Source organism: Sorex araneus, chromosome 1 (genome assembly GCF_027595985.1).
Source record: "Sorex araneus isolate mSorAra2 chromosome 1, mSorAra2.pri, whole genome shotgun sequence".
Classification (NCBI taxonomy): Eukaryota; Metazoa; Chordata; class Mammalia; order Eulipotyphla; family Soricidae; genus Sorex; species Sorex araneus.
In genome coordinates, this window is record NC_073302.1 from 194,549,736 (window position 1) to 194,573,184 (window position 23,449).

Here is a 23,449-nt window from a genome sequence, read left to right on the forward strand (position 1 = left end):
CATAGGTCACCCTGGACACCATCATGTGACTGAGTCCTAGATGTCTTGGCCTGACCACTAAGTCTTAAGTCAGATGAGCCTCAGCTGTGCAGGAAGGCTTCACTCCCACAGTGGCGGACAAACCATGCTTACCTGGTGGAAACCCAGATAGTCCACAATTGTTGCTGATGCATAGAATATCATGCCTTCTGCACTCACAACCAGAGCGAAGCCATCCAGTGACTAGAAGGAACCAAATATGGATTTAGTACCTAGACACATTGCCAGGACTACCAAATGAGGGGTTTGTGTTCTGCTTCTTCTATGGCTTTTCTCTCAGGCGGATCCATACTCACTTTTATTCCCCAGGTCCTAGGCATGGAGAAGATAGGAGCTGTTATGGTCATAAACCTTGAGGTTAAGTCCTTCACTTCTGAGACAATCATGGTAGGCTGTGACTGCAGAGCCTTTACCTCTCCCCGCCATACCCTCTTCTGTGCTGTCTTGGTCCTCTTATAAGTTTTATCACAGACAGATGTTGAACTCCACCTAGGGCTGTTTCTGGATCTACTGATCAGTGTTGGGGTCTCTTTAGTCTATTCTATTAATCACAACAGGAAGTTTTTCTACATGAGTCTGTCCTGGCTGAGGGACAAATTGCTCTACAAGAGACTTGCACAGCTCAGACATGTGATGGTGGTTTCTGAAGGGAGAGAGGGGGGATGCACATAGACAGGGCCACATCCTGCATCCCCTGTCACCAGGGAAGCACAGATAAGCTTACTGAGACACCATCTCAGACAGTGAGCAAGAGAAATCTTACCCACAGGAAAGGGAAGCACTACAGTCTCTGCACAACTGTTACTCTGCTGGGTGCTGTGCTGTGGTATTATCCCCTGACTATTAGGCTGGGAGAGAAGCAGAACCATCTAGATATCCAGATGATGTTCTGGCATATGTGAGAGCCTGAGAGAACCACCTAAGATAACCAATAGAAATCAGGCAGGACACTGGATAGACCCTCCACATGGAGGTCCAATGATCTTTACACAGGAAGAATGCAATCAGACTGATGACAGATAAAACCCCTTTTATTGACACACTGAGAAGCAAAGGTACCTGGAATATGCAGGAAACCCCTGGAGAACAAGGTCTTATGGACAATGGTCAGAGCATTTGTTTTTTGCCTGGACATGAAAAGACTTTCATGTCCAGGCAAAAAAACAGGGATACTCAGCCTCAGGGATACTCCACAGCACACACAACCTCATGGTCCTGTACAGCTCCACCTTGTGGGTCTAATAAGCCACAAAAATACCCATAATCACTCAAATACACTGGGTTGGGGCAGCAAGGAGGGAGGATTCTTCCTCGACCCAGATGAGAACATAGCCTGTGGAGCTGAAAGCCAGATGCTCCCAGACATGGTTTAGCACATGTCCTCAGTAAGAGGTGCTCAGCCCCAGATGCTGGAGTTTGGCTCCATGCTTCTAGGACCTGTGCTTCTGCCTTTATTCAGAACTGCCTGAGCTGGCACACACAGGTGGAAGTTCCTAGAACTCTCCTGTGTGCTGCCTGATCTCCCGCATTCAGCAGGGGAAGAAGAGGAAAGGGCGTGGTGCAACTCTAATTGCCCACTGCCTGCAACCAAAGACCCTGCTGGCAGGACTGGGTGGGTGCTCTGCCCCCACCCCACCAGTCCCTTGTGCAACTCAAGTGCTCCTCACCAGAGCCCTGGAGTTCTCTCTGCTTGAACTGGACCTATTTGGGGCTTCTGATGTGTTCCTAGCCCAGTCACCACTCAGTGGGACAAAGGGAAAGCGTTCTTGAGCCGCTGCATGGGAGGATGGTGGGCTCGAGTGGGGCTGGGAGAACAGACCTTCACACTGATTCAATTCTATGTGCACCTACCACAAGTATCACCTTGCCAGGGCCCAGCCAGGGCACAGGCGGGGACAACTGGGTCCACATGGAAACCCTGCAGACATATGGTCAGTTGAATACCTGCTGTCACACCAAATGACTGAGAAGAGGAAGCTGCTCCCCAGGCTAGGGGACAGCTTCCCCACTCCCTGCCAAGGGAAAATCCAGCCCCATAGACCCCAGGAGGGATGCTGGCTCCCCAGCAGGCGTCCCCACCCAGTGGCTGTCACACACTCTGATGTCCTCTAATAATAGTTCAAAGACCAAGGAAATGTTCAAGGCTTGAGTGTATTAAATGTCTTCTTAAAAAAGATTTTATGAGATTAGTCAGAATCCAAAACAACCTAAATTTTAACTCACAAGGCAGAAATTAAAAAAAAAAAAGACCATAAAGCTGTTTGCTCAGTCATATGGATTCAATATTGGATGACTTTCTGGTCCAGAATCTTCATGCCAAATCCTTTTTACACATGTGGGACCATCTTCCAAATATGCATCAAGGACGTTTGTTTGTTTTCTCTCCCTCTTTTTAATTCTACAAGAGTTTCATGGAAAATGAGATCACTTTTCCGAGTGGAAAAAGAATTTGGCCCCAAGCTCATGGCTGCACTTCTTTAAGAAAAAGTTCACATCCGCTCAATTAGGGCAAGTCACGAATCATGCACCTGCGTCTGAGTTGAGGCAGGGGCACTGCCCCCCGGCACAGCCACAGAGCAGGCACATGGAAGCGTGTACCCTCAGAAAACCCTTTAAATAGCTTCCTCTCTTCCAGGCCAATGGCAGAAGAAAACCCACAAGTGCTTCAAAGATCCTGCTGTCAAGGTCATGGCAGAGGAAGAAGAGGGAGAAGGGAACAATTGTGCACACGAGCCCTTCATGGCTTCCCCTCAGAATAAAAGGAAGTCAGAGGATGCCCTCCCCTGAGAACTGTTGCTATGGTCATGGAGCAACAACTCTAAGGCTAAGTGCAGCTAGTCACGCGAGGGGCATGGGGCGGTGTCAAGGCAGCTGGCCTGGTCCTGCTGGAACCAGATCACACGCATGGGCCTCCCCAGGGGAGCTGTGTGTGTGCGTGCGAAGTAGAGCCTGCCCTGGGAGCAGAACCCATGGCTGTTTACAGACCCACAAACATAAGCTCAGCCTTGAACTCCTGCCACAGAGTAGCGATGGCACTTGGGAGCAGTTCCTGAAACATGAGGTCAGCTGGGCATATGGGCCACAGAGACGGCCGCTGGTCCATGCTGCCCTGTGAGCACATAGACCTGCCCCATGCAGCTCCTGGACACTGCAGATCCCTAATTCTCTGACTCCTGGGGCTCCTGGACACTCACAGGCCCCTGCTGCCTGGGGCTCCTAGTCACTCACGGGCCTTTTTTGCAGATAACTAATTTCACTGTAGCAAGTGCTCTGAGGAGTGCATGCTAAGAGCCGGGCCTGGTCTTGACTGAAGCTCTCCCAGCCCCATGGTTTTGAGTCCATCCCAGAGGCACATCCCAGGAAAATACTGCTGCCACAGAGACTCTTCACCCAAGTGCTGCCACATGGAGAGATCTTGCAAGATAATCAGCCTCTTTGGGCCTCAGTTTCCTCTGTGTCATGGGAAGAAGGCAGTGACCACCTGGGTTAGGACACTGATGTGCCAGCACCCAGGCAGCACAGGAAATATTACCATTAGTGTATCCATAAGACCTGGATCTGGATCATCTGATCCATGAGACCTGGTGCTGGATGATCTGATCCATGAGTGATGGAACATCTGGTCCATGATATCTAGCATATCTGGCCCATGAGACCTGGCTCTGGATTGTCCGCATGGTGCTGGGTCATCTGGTCCATTGGATCGGGTATGTGGATCATCAGGTCCATATATGATCCATGAGATCTGGTGCTATATAAATGGTTTCACACAAAGCTCTAGAATTACTCTCCAGAGAGATAACAATGACACATTCATTAAAACCAAGACTTGCTTCTGAGAGCAAGCACCTCAGTGTTACCTATGATTCACAGAGCACCATTGTGCACCATCACTTAAATTTCCCTTGACAAATTGGATAGGGAAGGACACAGGGTGCCTGTCTAGAAGAAGAATGCCCACTCTGCTGGGGACCCTGGTGGTTGGGGGCTACACACCCCAAAGATTCCCAAATCTGATTGGCTCTCTGGGTATGTGTGTGTCAGCCTACAGAACTGGGTCACTCCAGACCAGCTGGGTCCAGATCTGCCACTGGACAAGCTTCCAGACCTTCCCTCAGTGCATGGGTATCTTCATATGTGCCTGCATGCTCCCCCTCCCAGACAGCTACCTCTCCTGCAGAGCTGAAGGAAAGGGCTGTGCCAGACACTGGGTAACTTGGGGCAAGTCCCTAGTGGCAGCAGTAGTCACAGGGAAAATCCAGAGAAGTCTGGTATGTGCTCCCAAGAGAACTGTGTGGGAGCTGTGATTGTGCTGAGGGGCATTATCAGCACCCACAGTTCCTAATGGTACAGTCTGGGTGGTCCCACAGGTGTCCAGCATACCTGGAGGGGGCAGTCTCACCTTGACTCAGGACAAAGCCTCCTGAAATCAGCTCCTTGCCTGGCAATTGCCTGGTAAGTGATAATAAGGCATATTCTCTGACTCTGGAATGACGGGATGAGTACACACAACACAGGGCTCTGAGAACAGTCAGTATGTCCCTTCCCTACACTGGGGCTCACCTCGCCCATGCTGAGGTCACCTGATGACCATGAACCCTCTTAGTGACTGAGAGCTCAGCAGGGAAGGGTCTGAGCCCTGGAGCGGCCCAGTTAGGAAAGGCCTGAGTTATCTTCATGGAGAATCCAGCATGTCCAACTCAGTGAGCCTGTACTGACAGTGCTGGTGGTGGCTGATGGTAGACAGGTGGGGTTTTCGATGGTTGGGGCTGATAGTGGAATATCAGAGATCTGTGGTGGACACTTGAGACTAATGATGGACAATTGAAGGTTAAAGGTAACTGGTCAGGTCTGACAGCACACAGTGCACTCAAATAGTTCTAGGACTTTTCATGCACAATATCAGGGGCGTGGTGAAAGCACCATCAGGAAGGTTGGAGGAGTATTTAAGGTGGTTGGAGGAACAGGGATCCTTTTCAGGAGGATGCAAAGATCAGCCCAGTACAATCTCCACTCACACACTCTGCTGATCATCCACTAACATTCTGCTGAATCTACACTCACTCTGCTGATTCTACACTCACTCTGCTGATCCTCCACTCATACTCTGCTGACCCTGCACTCACTGCTCACACTCTGATCGGCCTCCACTCGCACACTCTGCTGATCACCCACACACTACAGAGCCCTGAAAGAAAAACTGCATCAAAGATGCTCAGGACAACAGGTCTACTCGCTGCCACAGAGCCCCATAGTAATTTCTGTGAACACAATATATGTAGCAGGAAACTATGGGCCAGGAGAAGCCACAGAGTTGGAGCCACTCACTGGAGGCCACAAAAATGGGGGTGTAGGCGTGGGCATATCAAGTTGCTCTCTGGGGCATTAGCCTTGTTACCCCAGAACACTCACAACACACAAGTCAAAGGTCAGGACATTATGGCTCTTCTTATGTCCATCCATTGTCCCCGTTATGGGTGACCCAGCAAGTCAGGCCTGAACCAAGAACCCAGGGCATATGTGTTCTTAGTGCCAGGCCCCTGTCCTGGGCCACAGACCCTGCCCTCTGCATTACTGAACAGGACTGACATGCTATCTTTCCACACCGGCAGCCCACTTGGGCCTAAACACTGGATACTAGACCTTTTATCTTGCCAATTCACTGAAAGACCTGTGACCACCTGAGCCAGGAGCTGCTCCGAGGCATAGGCACTCATACAAGGAGCTCCCGCCACTTCCTACCCAGCAACAGCCAGCAGTGAAGATGCATTCCTTGGCTCTGCCAGTAAGAAGAAGTGAACACAGCCTACAGTGGGCACCAGACTCAGTCACTCTTCCTGGCACAGAACAGGGTAGCATGAGGAACCAGTGTGGGGAGGCCATGGGGTGCAAACTCTGATCCCAGAGTCTCCTGCCTGTCTCCTGGCACCCCTGAGCTCAGGTGGAAGGGCACACTGATGCCTGAGAGCCACTGTGCCTGACTGGATCCCAAAGACACCCAACCTGTGACCCTGTGACCATCCCACTTGCCTTGTCCTCCCTGGCCTTACCTGAATGAATCTGAAGGCTGTGGGTTCAAACCAGCAGTGACCCATGGAATGCTATGTGGATCCTTCCCTGGTTTGGGGCTCAGCTGGATGGGGGAGCCCCTGGCAGGCTTGTCCCTGATTACCCAGCTTGGGGCCAGGTCCATGTGGCCAGTTGAGACACAGCTGGTTCTATGGCCCTTAAATGTGTTAAGCTAAGATCACTCTGCCATTCCCAGGTCACTTCATCTTTCCCAGGTCATCTCACCATTCCCAGGTCACCTGCCATTTCCAAGTCCGCACAAAGACAGCACAGGCGAGCTGTTGTCTGAGTCCATTGTCTGAGACTGCCTGTCCCCTTGAACTACAACAGTGGTCAGCAGCATTGGGACACTTGTCCTCAGCAGGGGCATTGTGGGGCCCTGCTACACACTGGAGACAGTATGCGCTGATGCAGGGGTGGGGTGCAGAGGCTGTGTGGCCTGGGCCCTCCCAGTGCGCCCCAGGTGGAGGGAAGAGCAGGGGCTCATCCATGACTAGGGCCAGGAACGACTGCAGCCCCACGAGAAGAACTTCTCTATGTCAGACCAGCAGGGAAGGCATGAGTGGGGTTCCTGCAGAGGAGATAACATGTAACTTCTGTGTATGAACCAGCATGAGTCCCACTCACACTCCCCCATGTGTCTGTGTGAGGGTGTACATGTATGCTATATGTGAGCTGGTATAAGTGGGCACATTATGTATATGCATATGTGTACACCATGTTTGTACAGGTGCATGTCATGTGAATACCTATGTTTGTTTATACTGTATGGGTGTGGCTGTTGTGTGCATACTGAATATGTATACATGTTTATGTGCATGTGAGTATATGTGTTTATTATGCATGCATACATGTGCACACACATACATGCACATATGCGTAGTGTGTACATATGTGTATTGTATCACATGCTCATATGTCATATGTTTCTGTTGCCTGTGTGCATGTATATGCATATCTGTGTAACTATGTGCATTGTATATATGTGTGGCCATGTTTGTGTGCATGCATGCATCTGTGTATGTTCATAAGTATATGTGTGTGCATGTCTGTATGTTCATATTTTTATATCTGTGTGCATGCATATATATGTGTAAGTATGTGCATGTGCATATGTGTGGCTGTGTATGTGTGTATCTGTGAATGTCTGTATAGTCTGTGTGCACATGTGTACTTGTGTATGTATGTATACCTATATGTATAAGCACTTGTGAATGTGTTTCTGTGCTTGCATCTATGTATGTCTCTGTGTGCATGTATAACTATGTGTTTGTGTGCATGTTTATATGTATTGCTGCACATGTCTGTATATTTATGTCTGTGTTTGCATGTATCTATAATACTGTGTGTGCATGTATATCTTCTTGTCTGTGCATATGTGTATCTCTGTGTCTATGTGCATGTGTATGTGTGGAGCACAGGTTGGCCATCTGAGCAAACACAGGAGAACACTCTGGAAGGGAGCTGTGGTTGAACCTGACCAGGCTGTCTACAATCAGATCAAGGAACAACTGTGTTCCAACGTTACACAGCAAGCAATCGGATCTGTGATGCGTGGCTGATCCAACATAGACGGCTTCTAAAAGCCCGGGGGCAGAGGACTCAGAAGCTTAGGGAGGCCTAATGGCTGCTCTGAGAGAAACAAACCCCAGAGCCTTGTCATTCAGCTTGATGGTGCAGCTGCTGATAGAGCCTGTGGTAGTGTGGCTGGGACAGGTTCAGCTGAGGGAGGAAGCATGCAGACCCTTGAAAAACTAAAGGCCCAGAAGTGGGAGTTACCCAGGGTCTCAGGAAAACACCCAATCTCATCCCAGTAAGAAGAGTTACGAAATGTGGGCAAGAGAAAATATCCTCCAACCCCATCAAAAATGGGGAGAAGAAATGAACAGAAGTTTCCTCAAAAAAAGAAATACAAATGGCCAAAAGGCACATGAAAAAATGCTCCATGTCACTAGTCATCAGGAAGATGCAAATCAAAACAACAATGAGATTTATCATCTCACACCACAGAGACTTGCACACATTCAAAAGAACAAAAGCAACCAGTGCTGGCGTGGATGTGGGGGGAAAGGGACACTCTTTCACTGTTTGTGGGAATGCCGACGGGTCCAGACTTTTTTGAAAACAATATGGACAGTCCTTCAAAAACTAGAAAAGGAGCTTCCATAAGACTCCGAAATACCACTTCTGGGAATATATCCCGAGGGTGCAAAAAAGCACAGTAGAAATGACATCTGCACCTATATGTTCATTGCAGCACTGTTCACAATAGCCCAAATCTGGAAACAACCCGAGTGCCCTAAAACAGATGACTGGTTAAAGAAACTTTGGTACATCTACACAATGGAATACTATGCAGCTGTTAGGAGAGGTGAAGTCATGAAATTTGCTTATAAATAGATAGACATGGAGAATATCATGCTAAGTGAAATGAGTCAGAAGGAGAGGGACAGACATAGAAGGACCGCACTCATTTGTGGAATACAGAATAACATCACATGAGGCTGATACCCAAGGACAGTAGATACAAGGGCCAGGAGGATTGCCCCATAGCTGGAAGACTGCTTCATGAGCGGAGGAGAGAAGGTAGATGGAATAAAGAAGGGATCACTAAGAAAATGATGGCTGGAGGAATCAGTCAGGATGGGAGATGTGTGCCGAAAGTAGATAATGGACCAAACATGATGACCTCTCAGTGTCTGTGTTGTAAGCCATAATGCCCAAAAGTAGAGAGAGAGTATGGGGAATATTGTCTGCCATGGAAGCAGGGGGAGGGTGGGAAAGGGTGGGTATACTGGGGGTATCAGTGGTGGGGAATGTGCACTGGTGGAGGGATAGGTGTTTGATTATTGTGTGATTGTAACCCAAACATGAAAGCTTGTAACTATCTCATGGTGATTAAATACAATTTTTTTAAAAAAGAGAGAAGACATCGCTCCTGCAGGTCTGATGGAGCATTTCAGTGGGAAAAGAAGGAAACCGGGACCAGAGCCTCAGGCCCAGAAGCTGCAGAGACAGAGATAATCCACCACACAGACTCTGAGCAGTGCCCACTGCCCACCAGTCCTGAGGGCTGGATGCATGCAGATGTGATTCTTACAACTGATATCGGGCTGAAGCAATAGCACAGCAGTAGGGCATTCGTCTTTCACATGGCCGACCGGTGTTCGATTCCTCTGCCCCTTTCAGAGAGTCCGGCAAGCTACCTAGAGTATCGCGCCCGCACGGCAGAGCCTGGCAAGCTACCCATGGCGTATTGGATATGCCAAAAACAGTAACAATAAGTCTCTCAATGAGAGACGTTACTGGTGCCTGCTCGAACAAATCAATGAGCAACGGGATGACAGTGACAGTGACAACTGATATCACACATGGGAACAGCAGAAGAAGCCCTGAGGTTTAAACTTCTCTGACACTGAAAATGGGGCTCATATGTTCTATTCCTTAGAGCAGCATTTTTCAACTGGCAGTCATAAATATTCCAAGGGGGCCACAGGTGAAAATGATGTAAATGAGGAGCTGTGGCACAAAATTAGGGGGCCAACCAGTAGGATGGGGGCACAGGGATGAAAGAAGGTCAGAAAGGGGCCATGACTGAAAAAAGTCTGAGAAACACTAGCTTAGAGCAACAATTACAAAAATAATTAGAAGATATATACATATATGTATATATCTTCTACCCTCAAATTGATAGACTAGAACAGAACACTAAGAAATATTCTTGTTTTTACTAAGAAATATTCTAATCAAAAAGAAGGCAAGAAAAAAATAAGACAGGGAAAAAATATTGGACTTAAACACTATAAAATCACCTCACTGTAATGGAAATGACCTGAATACAACAATTCAAAGAAGGACATTGTCATCCTGAATTTTATTTCCCTGTTTTTGGTTTTTTGGCCACACCAAGCAGTGCTTAGGGCTTACTCCTGACTGTGCTCAGGGATCACTCCTGATAGGGCTCTGGAGATCATATGTGGTGGCAGAAAACGAACCCAGATCAGTCACATGAAAGGCAAACCAACTGTACTATTGACCTGATACTAGATTTTAAAACTAACAACTGTACGCTCTCGGACCCGTGGGCCTGGTGTGCAATGGCTACAGACCATAAGCAACCTCCTCAGTAGTGTCCCCAGCCTCTGGCTCTTGTATCGGCTGTAATAAGGAACCTGGAGATAGTTTCTTGCTGTGGATGTTCTTATTTGCTCTCACACTGCCCCAAACAGGTATGTGGGGGGGGGGCTCTAGAAATCCCCAGGGCACAATAACCGGGGTCCACATAGGCCAAGTCATCATGTCCATTCACACCAAACTGCAGAACAAGGAGCATGTGATCGAGGATCTTTTCCCTGCCATGTTCAAGTTTCCTGGTCTTCAGAAGATCCACATCTCCAGGAAGTGTGGCTTTACCAGTTTAACAATGATGAGTCTGAAGACAGTGGGGTTGAGAAACAGTTCATCCCAGTAACTGTGGGGTCAAATACATCCTCAGCCATGGGCCTCTGGACTGGTGGGCACTGTACTTCTGAGAGCCTTGGAGCTGCCCCCTCCAGTCTCTGCTCCCCATCCCAGCACACAAACATCCCTTCCACCCCCACAATAAATCCTATTTCTTAACAAAAAATTGATTAATTAATCAACTAAACAAAAATAAAACAAACAACTCGACTGTGTAGTGGTGAGAGGAATCACACTTAGAAAGAGTGAGCCACTGAGAGGTGAGCAGCTCATTCACCCAGACACTCAGGGCTTTTGCTGGCACTAAACCCTTGCCTTTGCTGGCTTTAGAACATACGTCTCAGACTCCAGGGCAGCTCCCAAGGTGGTGATGGTGAGCAGGTCCATTTGTGGGGAAATGCCCCTCAGAAAGAAAGCACCCACCACAGAGTTCAAGGTGCAGAATGGGGACCTGGGCAGTAAGAGGACCATGGCAGAGCCATGGTCACAGTCAAGTTGGCAGCACTGAGTGCAGACACACATCTGCAAGGACAAAGAGGCTTCTCCATGCAGGTGGGCGGGACAGCATCGGCTCCCAGGCCCTCATAACCAGAAACTGTTGTGCAGTGGAGTCTCCCGGCAGGGGTGCCACCACATTGCCCCAGCCCCATCGTGGGGCTCCAGACCACATCACAGAGGTGATTCCATTTCAAGCTGTAGATCTCGGGTGCAGGTTAGGATTGCACAGAGTAAAGGTCATAGAAACCAATGTTTGTATCTGGAGAAAAGCAAACCATTAATAGATGGCTAACCAAGGGAAAGAAACACAGATCTCCACGGAGAGGAGAGTATAGTCATACAGACAGCCCATTTATGCTTGATTCAACAGGCAGAGGTCAGGCAGCACCATCCTTCAGGACACAGGTCACAATGGAACAGCCGCAAGACTCAAGCCTCCTAGAACATCCACACAGAGCTCCACCCTTGCTGGCCACTAACTAAGCCTAGGAAACATTTCAGGAGGAAAACAACAGTGATTACTCCATCTCCTCCAGAAATATCAGAAGATTCAATGGTTTCACAGAACCTTCAGAAAACTGCAAAAAAAAAAAAACCAAACATTTCTCATGAACACAGGAAGTTCCATAAAATGTTAGCTGCTTTAACCCAGCATACAAAGTGAGGTCCTAGGTATACAAGCTGGCTCCACTTTCGGCCAGTGGTTCATGACACTCACACTATTAACAGACTGAAGAGAAGACTCAATGAGCATCTCAACAATGCAGACAAAGTGTTTGCCACAACTGCATTATCCATTCATCGTATAAACTGTCATTTCCCAAAGCATGATACTGTCCCAGGTGGTGCTGGAACAATCCAGGGTGTGAGAGCAATCAGAGACAATTGGAGGGAGCTTTTCCCTCATAAAAAGCAGATTTCTAGAGGATGCTGAGAGAAAGTTCTCTGAAAGGGGGCAGTAGGCGAAATAAGTTTTGGAAACTGTGACTCAGGAAAAAGGGAATAGAAGGTGGGTGGGGGAAAATCCAATCTCAAGCCTTTATAAAAACAGCAAACCTAAGCTAATATATTTTTCCTTTGCTTTTTATTTGTAACCACTGGGTGGTTCCCAGGGGGCTATTTCATACTCTGTGCTCTGGAATGACCCCTGGTAATGCTCAGGCATAAGCAGGGCTGGTACTGAGGGAAGTAGACAGTGTGTAAGACTTGTGTCTTACCCCTTCCTAGCTCCATGGCCTTGCTGACATCATTTGAAACACTGATTCCAAAGATCAGTCAAAGCACATCCACTCCACTCTACACTGCATTAAATCACAAATGTAATGGGGCAAGAAAAGTAAAATACAATGATCCAAAGGTAGATGCACTAAGACATGATCAAGTATATACAGATTACCACAGACTCTATTGGAGTAGAGTACCACTGGAAAAATTCAGCAAGATACAACATACAAGACTATCTAAAAAAAATAGAAAAATTAATGTATCTCTACATGTGAGCGACCAAAGCTGACATTGAACAATAGCTTATAATAAAAACAAAAAGTGAAGTAATATCAAAAACTTCAAAACCAGTGTGTTAAAGCTAGAGTGGAGGGGGCAGTCCATAAACTGAGGGATCCATTGGCTGCTGGAGTTACACCAAACTGCTTACCAATGCTGAATGTGTAGCAGATATCTACACAGACAAAGTCATTAATTCTTCAGGTGGCCTATATGTAGACAGTTAGATGAATGAAAACTAACAAAATGGTCTTGAAACAGAACAAAAAAGGTTGAAGTGCCACAATCTGATTTCAAGATGTGCCAAAAACTTCAAGATGTGCAATAGAGACTATGCGGGCTGCTGGGCTTGACACGTGGACGGTTCACTGAGAGGAGACAGGAAAACCACCCTCTGTCCTGCAGAGCCTCACATGTGTGTGGAGAGTGAGACACTCCATGGACCAGAGGATCTCTGGTAAATAATTGATACCTGGCAGATGCTGTGGGCAAAGGCCCTGTGTCTGCTCCCCCCGACCCAGCATGAGCCAGACGTAGGTGTGGGGCCAGGAGGCATGAGTTCAGAACTGCAGAGAAGCAGAGACAAATCTCTGCCATCTCTTACCTGGACAGGAAAGGCAGGCTCTACAAAGACCCCATTCTTGCCAGAACCTATCTCTCTACTAGGCTCTGCAGAGAGAAAGAACAGACACACTCCAGAGGAGGGGGACAGTCGTAGACTCACAGCCAGAAAAGGAGATCAGGAGATTAAAAACTGGAGGATAGTACAATGGGTAGGGTGTTTGCCTTGCACACGGCCAACCCAGATTAGATCCCCAACATCCCATATGGTACCCCAAGCACCACCAGGAGTAATTCCTGAGTGCAGAGTCAGGATAGCCCCTGAGCATCGCTGGGTGTGACCCAAAAAGAAAAAAAAAAAGAAAAGAAAAGAAAGAAAAAGAAAAATATGAATGTTCCACAGAAGGAAAGCAAAGCACTTGGGCCACACCCCTAAGACAAACCTTTCTCTGCTTGTTCGGCCAGCAGGTGGGCCTGTTTTTTCCCTGAGGGTGATGACCTACCCTCCAGTCTGGGGTCCCGACCCCGTGGGGGCTCACCTCCAGCAACAGTCTTCCTTCCTGCACGGGGGTCCCTCTGGAAGGGTCTCTGGTTCCGGGTAAGGAGGCACTGGCCCACGGCCCCTTCTCCTGCAGTGCTGTAGACAAAGAGCAGGGATTGGCACCTCTCAGGCCCTGCTCCTGCCCTCTGCACTGTCTCCCACATGGCTGTTGTCCTTAGCCCCACTGCACGTCCTGCCCAGTCCTGAGGTGTGGGCGGGAGGATGGGGGTTCAGGCTACCCAAAGTGGGTTGGGCATTACACCTGAACCTCAAGACTGGGTCTGACCTGAGCACCCCTACATCTGCTCCCCAGACACCACTGCTCTCTGCTCCTTCCTGAGACATCCCAACCCAGAGCATCTCCTCAAGCCCAAGCACAGGTGGGACCTCACACTCAGTGCCTCTGATCACCCTTGACCCTGTTCCCTCCTCTCACCTCTCACTGGCAGTCACAGTGCCCTGTCCTGATCTGGACAATCTCCCCACACCCAAAGTCTGGCCTCACCCCTAAATTGTGGTGGAAAGTTCAGATGTGTAGGACTCTTTCATATCTGACTGGAGGTCCTTGCTGGAGGACCAACCCTATACTCAGCATTACTCAGTACTTCCAAATTCTGCTGAAAGCAGTTGGATATCTCAGGGATGCCTGATAGGAATTCTCTGAATCAGGATGTGCTGATTCAGGCAGATGGGAGGTGCTGCCCACTAAGGAAAGGACCTGATAGGTGCAAAGCCTTGTCTGTGCAAGTCCATCTGTACATGAATGTCTATGCAGCCTGTCTGTGCAAGCCCATCTGTGCAGACCCATCTGTACAAGCCCATCTACAAGTTATTCTATACAAGCCCATCTGTGAGGACTCATCTGTGCAGACTCATCTGTGCAGAACTGTCTGTGCAGACCTGTCTGCGGACCCATATGTGCAAGCATGTCTGCAGATTCATCTTTGTAGACCCATCTGTGCAAGCCCATCTGGGAAGACACATCTGTGTACACCCATTGGTGCAAGCCCATTTATATAGAACCATCTGTACAAGCCAATTTGTGAAAGTCTGTCTATACAGACTTGTCTGTGCAAGCCCATCTGTGCAAGACAGTCTGTGCAAGCCTGTCTGTGCAAGCCGGTTCCTGGGATAGAGAGAATAGCAAACCCTCCATTCCCTCTTTCCAAGGAAGTGGCTCTGTGGGGCTCCTGGTGTGCAGCCCTGAGTGACCTGCTGCAGGATGGAGGGGCACGAATTACAGGACACCCATACCCAGGGATGCTCAGCCCCACTTTTAGCCTTTGCCTTGACTGGTCAATGAACTTGGGGCTTCAGTGTCTGCTGGTCAGAGAGCACTGAGACTGCAGCACCCAGGTCCAAGATCAGCTCCACATCTCCACAGGATCCCTCCTCCATGGATAGACCCTTTGGACAGAGACCACCAGGCCAGCAGTGCCTCTTCTCTAAAACCTCTGTGCCAGGAGAAGGCAGCCCTGGGGTGAGCCCAAAGGTGGAGGAAGCTCATTCCAGCTGCTCATACTTCTGTCTGTCTGTTCTGCAGTTTATAGGTCTCCCTCTTCTGCCTCCCCTTGCACAGTCACTTCCGAACCTGCACGAATGTCACAGCAAAATGCTTCCCACAGAAGCCTGCTCTAGAGACAGCTCACTGGGGTCCCTGGGCAGAGGTGCAGGAACCCTACCTGGCTACCCCACCCTTTTGCTATTTTTAAGGCAAGGGATCCCTGATTTGTGGGAGCTAAGAGGGGATCCAATCACTGGTTTTGTCCTTTGGACCCAGTTCCCATGACACTGTACCCTGAATTCAGATTTGCCTAAGTGGAACACAGGAGTCGAGGCATCAGCATCCAGAGGCTAATGTCCTCCAGGGACCCTGGTCTCACAGAGGACCCCTGTAGACCTCATGTTCTCCGAGGGGTCCTAATCATCCAGGAGGAAAAGTTCCATCAGCCTTGGGGTCCCAGAGACCAGTGTCCTAGGCCTCACCAGGAACTGGCCTACAGCCCACCTCTCCTCCAGAGATCCAGTAACCAGGGGTGATGCGGGGGCTCAGAATACCATCATCTGCCCACCTTTGGGCCACCAAGGCCTCCCATGAGCAAATTGAACCCCAGGATCCTGTCCCTTATTCTATAGTCTCACAGCCCTCCAGCTCAAAGCTCCCCATGACCCCAGACTCCATAGATTATCCAGATCCATTGGCTTCCTGTCCCTCAACCCTGTACCTCACAGCCCTACAGCCCCGCAGCCCATGAGTCCCTCAGTTCCTTAGCCCTGCAGCCCCATAGCCCCTCAGCCCCTCAGTCACACAGCCTTGCACCCCCTCAGGCCCACAGCCCCTCAGGTCTCCAGCCCTGCAGCCCCTCAGCTCTGCACCCCCTCAATACTGCAGCCCTTCAGCCCCCCAGCCCCTCAGCCCTCCCAGCCCCCCAGCCCTGCAATACCTCAGACCCCTAGCCCCGAGATCCTCAGCCCTGCAACCCCTCAGTTCCATAGTTCCTCAGCCCTGCAGCAATGTGTTTCTCCAGCCACGCAGGGCATGACCCCTAGCTCAGTCCCTGGGAATCTGGGTTAGGACAGTCCTGTAATCTCTCTCTCTCTCTCTCTCTCCTTCCTCTCTTTTTGTCCTCTTTTCCTCTCTCTCTTTTATTCTTTCTCCCTCCCTCTCTTGCTCTCCCTCTCTTCCTGTCTCTCTTCCTGCCTCCTTTCATGCTTGGCCCCCTCCTGCCAACCCCACAGATGGTTCTGGGAGGGGGCTCTAAGAGGGAGCATCACCCCTGCTCTCATGCACAGTGGGGCCTCACCCACTTTCCACCACCTCCCCTCCCCTACTTCAGAGGCTGCTGAGCCCCCAGCCTTGCATGCTGCCCCGCACCCCACTTCCCCTCCTCCGCACCACATTCCTCAGCGCCCACAGACCTCCCCATGTCACGCGATGGGGCCGCAGCGACAGGCGCCTGGAGCAGGGCCAGGCCCTCGCGTGCAAGCAGGCGCCCCGCCCCGCCTGTGGGAGCTGGACAGCCGCTGCTGTCCCCAGGAGGGAGTCAGGTCAGTTTGGGGAAAGAGAACCAGTGCTGTCCTGGTGTTCTGGGATCCCAGGTCCTGTCTGACCAGAGTTGGGGGCAGTCCCAGCCCTTGTAAACCCTCAGGCCTCCCACCTGTGTGCTCTAGGATTCAACTGCAGTTCATCTGAGGGGTGCGTGGGGGCTCTGAAAAGGAACCCCAGCCCTCAGAGGAGCTCTGCGGAGTCCCATCCTCTCACTAGAGCTCTCCTCTGTGGCAAAGGACAAGCCCACCACCATTGGTCCAGGGCCTCCGGTACCACTGCTGGCCCTGCCTGCCCCCAAGTCAGCCTCCCATGGCCCACAGGCTATCAGGCACCCCTAGGGCAGTGGTGGGATGTCAGGAAGTTCATCCAGAAGTGCTCACTCCTGTAAAGGCTCAGGCTCTGCCCACGGGTTTCCTCCCCAGCTCAGGTTCCCCAGTAAGCTCCATTCAACCACATTTGAGGATCACTGTTGAGGCCGGATCAGGCTACCCACTCATAGCCATGGAAGGTACCAGAACCAGAGACCCTCCCTTTGTTGCTCTCTCTAGCATCCTAAAATGTTCCTTGAAAAGGCTAGTTTGGGGACTGACAGTGAGCACAGTGGATTTGGTCCCATACAGCTGTGGGGGCGGGGGCTGAATAAAGGAATAATTGCATCCCCCTGAGGTTTAGACTGGGGTCTATTACAGCTGGAGGTCCTCAGTACTGGATCCCTCAATAAGAGAGATGTTTTCTTCACAGGAGACTTGGGCAGGGTGCCTCAGCGGCTTCTTGGGTGTCTGGCATTGAGGGATGCCCAAGTACTCTGGAGGAAGACCTAGAAGGCTGCCCTGCCTCTGGATTGTGATGTGATGTCCAGAAGGCAGCAGCCACTTTGCTCCTCATACAGGTGAAGCCAGCTCCTTGGTGAATGGACAGATAGGCCAGAACATGCAGACTTACTGAGGGTGGGGTGTGTAGGAAGCTCTCCAGGAATTGGGCATGGGACTTCTACCCCTGATGGTAATTGAGAAAGCAACACAGACCCCAGGGGACACCAGCCTGATCCTGGAAAACCCCTGCCTGCACTGCCTTACCCTGGGCCATGTGTTGCCTCAATCTCTGCTGTGCTGTCCCGGTCGTACCCGATCAGGGGTCACCTGGATGGGACCCACCTCTAGCTCTGCACTGACTATGCTGGCCCACGGCTCCACCTTTGCTGCCCACTGACTGGTTGCCCTGTGTCCTCGAATGTCCCACTTGGCCTGCCTGTCCCTCCATATGCAGAATGACACAGAGTACATCCCCACTACTGACCAGGAAGGAACTCCTATTCCAGAGGAGCCTCGTGAAGTGAGAGCACAGGACTTAAGATGAAGGGGGACACCAAGGCCAGCACATCCACACATCTCCCAGAGGCCTGTGCAGAGGTGTCCACAAAGGTCCTAGTCTACTTAGCATTGAGCAGTACTGTGGACAGAACTGAGGCCCCGGTTGACAGTGAAATTACTCCAGTAGATATAGCTTTTGGAGGTGATTAGCTCCAGATGGAGATTAGTGCCCTAGGAAGGACTCCCCACCTCCACACACACACACACACACACACACACACACACAAACACACTTTGTTCACCCTTTCTTCTATCACATGTGGGACCAGAGGCAGCCAGACTGGAACCCTTTTGGGATGTGGACAAGGAAAGGCCCCTCATCAATTGCTGGTGGGATTGTTGACCTGTTCAACCTGTTTTGGAAAACAATATGAATGTTTATCAGAAAGATAAGACTTGATATTCCACAGGACTCATCAATTTCATTTCTGGGCATCTACCCCAAGGGTTCAGAAATGAAGGGGATCATGCTATGGGACTGGGTTCCCTAGAATAGGACATTATGGGATCCAGTCCACATGGGTTCTACCCTCAAGGGATCCAGTCCCCATGGGATCCAACCACATAGGATTCTGCCTTCACAGGATCCAATTTTCATGGGATCAGTTTTCATGGGATCCAGCCCACGTGAGATTGAGCCCATACTTAATTCTGTCTCATGGGATAAGCCCACACAAGATCCAGTTCACATGAGATGGAACCTCTTGGGACCCAGCCCACATGAGGGCCAGTCCTCACAGAACCAATGCTACATCTTGCTTTATGACTTTCAGACCAAATTATGAGCAGGAACACTTCCTCGAGTTGCTAAGGCATAGCCCAGTACTGACCGCATAACTCCAGAACTGATCATTTAGTCCCAATATGGTCCTATATAGCCCCAGTACTTAATACATAGCCAAAATACTAGCCCAGTACTGACCGGTTCTGACCATTTAGCCCAGCACTGACCACAAAACTCAATATTGACCATATAGCCCAGTAATGAAAATACAGCTCAGTATTGACCACATAAGCCTCAGTACTGACTATAGCACAGTACCAACAATATAGCCCAATACTGGCCATGTAGCCCAGTACTGAACACATAGCCCAAACGCAATTTCCCCAACATTGGCTTTATTGCACAGAAGGCTTGCTGTGCAGTCTTCATGTGTTGAGACCTGATTTTTTGACCAATTTCTTCTCACTATATCAACAAGTTCCTCATGGTTTGAAGAAATGTGAGTTCTGTGGCACTGGTGTGGTGTGTTCTGTGTATCTCTTAGAGCAGCCCTTTAGTGAGTGCACTGTTGAAATCCTCTATAATCTTTACTGGTTTTTACTTATTTGATCTATTAACTGCTGAGAATTATTTCAAATCTTTCTCTTGATGAGTTCATGTATTTTCCTTATAGTTCTGTTCATATCTGTTTTATACTTTTGAAGCTGTGTAACTAGAGGCCCACAATTTAAAACGAAGTTACTTGCTTAAGGAGATGGCTTTGATAATGATTACAGATACTGTCTGATCACCAGCAAGGACCTTGACCCTTACTCCTTTCCGGGTGTTTTGCAATACGTATGTTTTTGTGCACATTTTCATCTTCTCTTAGCCTTTGAGCATGGGTGTGATCCCAATAATTCTGATCTCAGCTAGTATGTTGGGTCCACTGACACTGAGTGGAATCTGTGACACGTCTGAAATTCTTGGCTTTTTTTGCTGTTGCTCCACCCTATCATGCTTCTTTTGTCCTCATTTTTGTGTTAAAACACAAAAATGTTTTATTTTTTGGTTTATTCCCCCCTTTATTTAAATACCATGGTTTACAAAGTTGTTCATGAAACATTTGTTTCAGGCATTTAATATCCCCAACACCAATCCCACCATTAGTGTGATGTTCCCTACTCACTGGCCCCATTTTCTTAACCACCCCCAAAGTCTGCCCCTTAGCCAGCCCAAAATAATTTAATTTAATTGCTTGCTACAAATGGAATTATTTGTAATGTACTGGAATAATGGAATTATTAAAACATACTTCAGTAAAAGAAAATCTGTGAAAATTGTTATATCTGACCATGGTTGTCACAATGGGGTCATTAAGTCCTTGTCTGAGAGTTTACTAAGCTGTTCATTGCTAGTTGAGCCTTCTGTGTTAACGGTTTTGTTTATTGGGCTTAGTTGGTTTCTATGTTACTTTCGATTTAATTTGGTGTACCCCTACTAGGTGTTGGTATAGTAGAATTTGAGGTGTTGAGTGGCAGCATGATTCAGAAACTCCAGAATATTTAACTGCGCCTGGAGTTCACACTGTGGTGGTTGTGGGCTGTGGGTGTGGCTGCCGGGGCTTCTGAAAGTACAGGAGGGATGGAGGAGGCTGCTTGCCTCCACTCCGGGAAGACCCAATCGTTCTAAGCCTGAAAATTGGTGTACCTGGAATTTTCAGCAATTTAGGTCTGCAGAACTCAGTTTTGAGGTGGTGGAGTCTGGCTGTTGGTATGGCTGCAACTGTGGGGTGTGAATGTGGTTACTGGGACATGGTGGGGACTTCGCCTGCCCCCTTCTGGGGGCACCCCAGACTTTTCATCTGGGAGATTGATGTACCCATGTATTTTTGTGGCTTGTTGATCTCTTCCAAGATTTAAAGGTGAATCTGTAAAGCTGGATGAGCTTTTATGGCCGTGGTTGTGGGATGTGGGCCATCTTTTTGCTTTTGTTTGGTTGTTTTCTTGTTTTTTTGTTTACTGAATCACCATGAGATAGAGCATTATGAAGCTGATTGGGTTTCAGTCATACACTGTTCCAACACCCACCTTCCACTGGTGTACATTTCCCAGCACCAATATCTTGTTTTTCTCTATTTGTACATTTAACCTTACTTATGTTGCCTTGATAATTATCATAGAAATGAGCTAATCAACCTGTAAAGTCTATTAACCCAGAACCCCTGGATGTAGTTGGAGGCCTCAATGATTAAGGAGCTATTTCCTCTTTTGTTCCTCCAGTGCTTTGTTGTTGTCACTTTACTTCAGCACCTGGTGCCTGCTTCATCCTTTTCCCCCTCAGTATCTTGATCCTCCCTCCCAGTCATCCGTTCTTTCTGCAGGTCATCCCTTCTTTCTTTCTTTCTCATCCCTTTATTTCTCCTGTCCTCCATGTGGCCTGTCATAGGCTCTCTGCCTCTTCACATCTGGAGATACCAAGCAACCCCCAATTTATGGTTGCCTCACTGATGGAAACTCAAATCAGGTCCCGCTGAGCTTCTGGAACAGCAGGCAGGGGCTCAGTACTGGTCATTGCTGGTCTCAGAGCCTTGAGGCTGGTCTGTGCATGAGCTAGGATATTAAGGTGGAACTTTTCTACCTGGATTTTGCTGAGGCCCAAATACAGCAGGCAGAAATTCCACCGAAGTCTAGTACTGAGGTCTAAAACAGATGCTGGAGAAGGGAGTTCTGGCACTCCAAGAGGGCATGCTCTCTCCCCCCTTACACAAGCAGCCCCTGAGGACTAGTGGGCATGCAGGGCACTTCTGCATGCACAGAGCCCAGAGCCACTGGACGTCTCCACAGGCAGCCTCATGTGTGTGAGGTTCAGGGTCCTGTGAAGAGATGGGACCTCCACAGCCCCAAATGGCTGGTGAGTCCTCTCTCAGGAGGGTTCACTTCAGTGTTCCCCTAGGATGCCTGTGTCAGAGAGTGACTCCGGAGGCTGCTTCAGCCCTGACACAGGTTCCCTCAACTGCTCAGAATACAGGACTCAGGGCTCAGGACACAGGATGCAGGACACGGGGCTCAGGCTGCGGAACATGGGACACAGGGCTCAGAATTCAGGACATGAGACACAGGGCTCAGGACATGGGATGTGGGACACATGGTTCAGGATGCAGGATGTGGAACACAGGGTTCAGAATGTAGGACATGGGACACAGGGCTCAGGACACAGGATACAGGACATGGTTCTCTGCAGCCACAGAACACTGGGACGAATCACTGTACCCTAGGACAGAGACACTGGCTGCTGCCACTCATCCCTGCCCCTGGGGCCCTGCCAGGGAGCCAGGACAGTGGGGCTGGTACAAGGACAGGGCGATGCAACTGAGCTCAGACTGATACTGGACTGAATGTAATAAGGCCTCCAGTATTGTCCCTCAGGCCTCCAGGCTCTCACCACAACTAAGGATCTCTCTGCTCCCTCTGAGGTCATCTGCATGCGACCCTGAGCATGTCCCATGTCCTATACAACTGCTTACCCCCAGCCTCTGGCCACACACTCCAAAAGTTGTCATCAGACCAAGGATGAGGATGGCTGCACCTGAGTGCAGTGCTGGGTCCCCAGTACAACCCACAATCACAAGGGCCCCAGTATAGCCACACCCCACGTGCTCACAATCATGGTGTCCTCAGTACAATCCACCCACACATGCTCACAATCACAGCTCCCCAGTATGACCACACCCCATGTGCTCACAATTATGGGACCCCAATAATTATAACCAAAGCTCATGTGTTCACAATCACGGGCCCCCAGGAGCTGAGGCTAGCTGACCATGGTCACCCCATCTGTACTGCTACACCCTCCATGCCTCCCAGACCACAGAGGGCCACTGTGTCTGACACCGCAACTTCAGCCTCAGAATCCTGGAAAGTCCCTTGTGCTGTCCTCATCAAACACCTGCAGAGATGTCCCCTGGGAGTCTACGGCACTCAGGCTCAGGGTCCCACTGGCCTGAGACTGCTGCTTTCAGGTTAAAAACTGTATCACCTGAAACTGATTCCAGTGGTGACAGAAGTAGGGAGACTTTCAGCCTGCAAGTGTTCTCTCAATGCTGTGAGGACCCATGATCAGTGCAGTCGTCCTGTAGTCCTAACTGGCCAAGCAGGGACCACAGTACCACAGTAGTTCCATGGCACCCCCTACTCACAGACCATCAAGTAGGGAGGGACTAAGAATCCATGGCTCAGGGAGGCAGAGGAACAGAGCAGAGGTGGGGGGCACAGGCAGGGGACTAGTCAGAGCAGAGACAGGGGGACTCATGCAGGGCCCAGTCAGCTGAGATGAGAGAATACATGCAGAACCCAGTCAGAGTAGAGGTCAGGGGACACACATGGGGTCCAGCCAGAGCTGAGATGGGAGGACACACATGGGGCCCAGTTAGAGCTGAGGTGGGAGAACACACGCAGGATCCAGTCAGAATTGAGGTGGGAGAGGGACACACCTGCAGGGTCCAGTCAGAGCTAAGATGGGAGGACACACGCAGGATCCAGTCAGAATTGAGGTGGGAGAGGGACACACCTGCAGGGTCCAGTCAGAGCTAAGATGGGAGGACACACACAGCGCCCAGTCAGAGTTGAGGCAGGAGGACACACATGCAACCCTAG

At 49.7% G+C, this 23,449-nt stretch overlaps 1 protein-coding gene and 1 non-coding gene across 2 annotated transcripts in view; one reads left to right on the forward strand and one right to left on the reverse strand.

Moving 5' to 3' along the window:
• The window catches only part of AHRR (aryl hydrocarbon receptor repressor), a 50,236-nt gene that overhangs the window by 19,936 nt on the left and 6,851 nt on the right, over positions 1–23,449 (reverse strand). The window contains exons 3-4 of the mRNA XM_055126822.1: positions 13,671–13,768; positions 133–222 (exon numbers count right to left, since the gene is read on the reverse strand). Of these exons, the coding sequence (XP_054982797.1) occupies positions 133–222; positions 13,671–13,768 (188 nt within the window). The remainder of the gene's footprint in view (positions 1–132; positions 223–13,670; positions 13,769–23,449) is intronic.
• Positions 10,159–10,292, forward strand: LOC129400906 (small nucleolar RNA SNORA70). Its single transcript, XR_008627960.1, has one exon. It is a non-coding gene; the product is annotated as a small nucleolar RNA SNORA70 (small nucleolar RNA).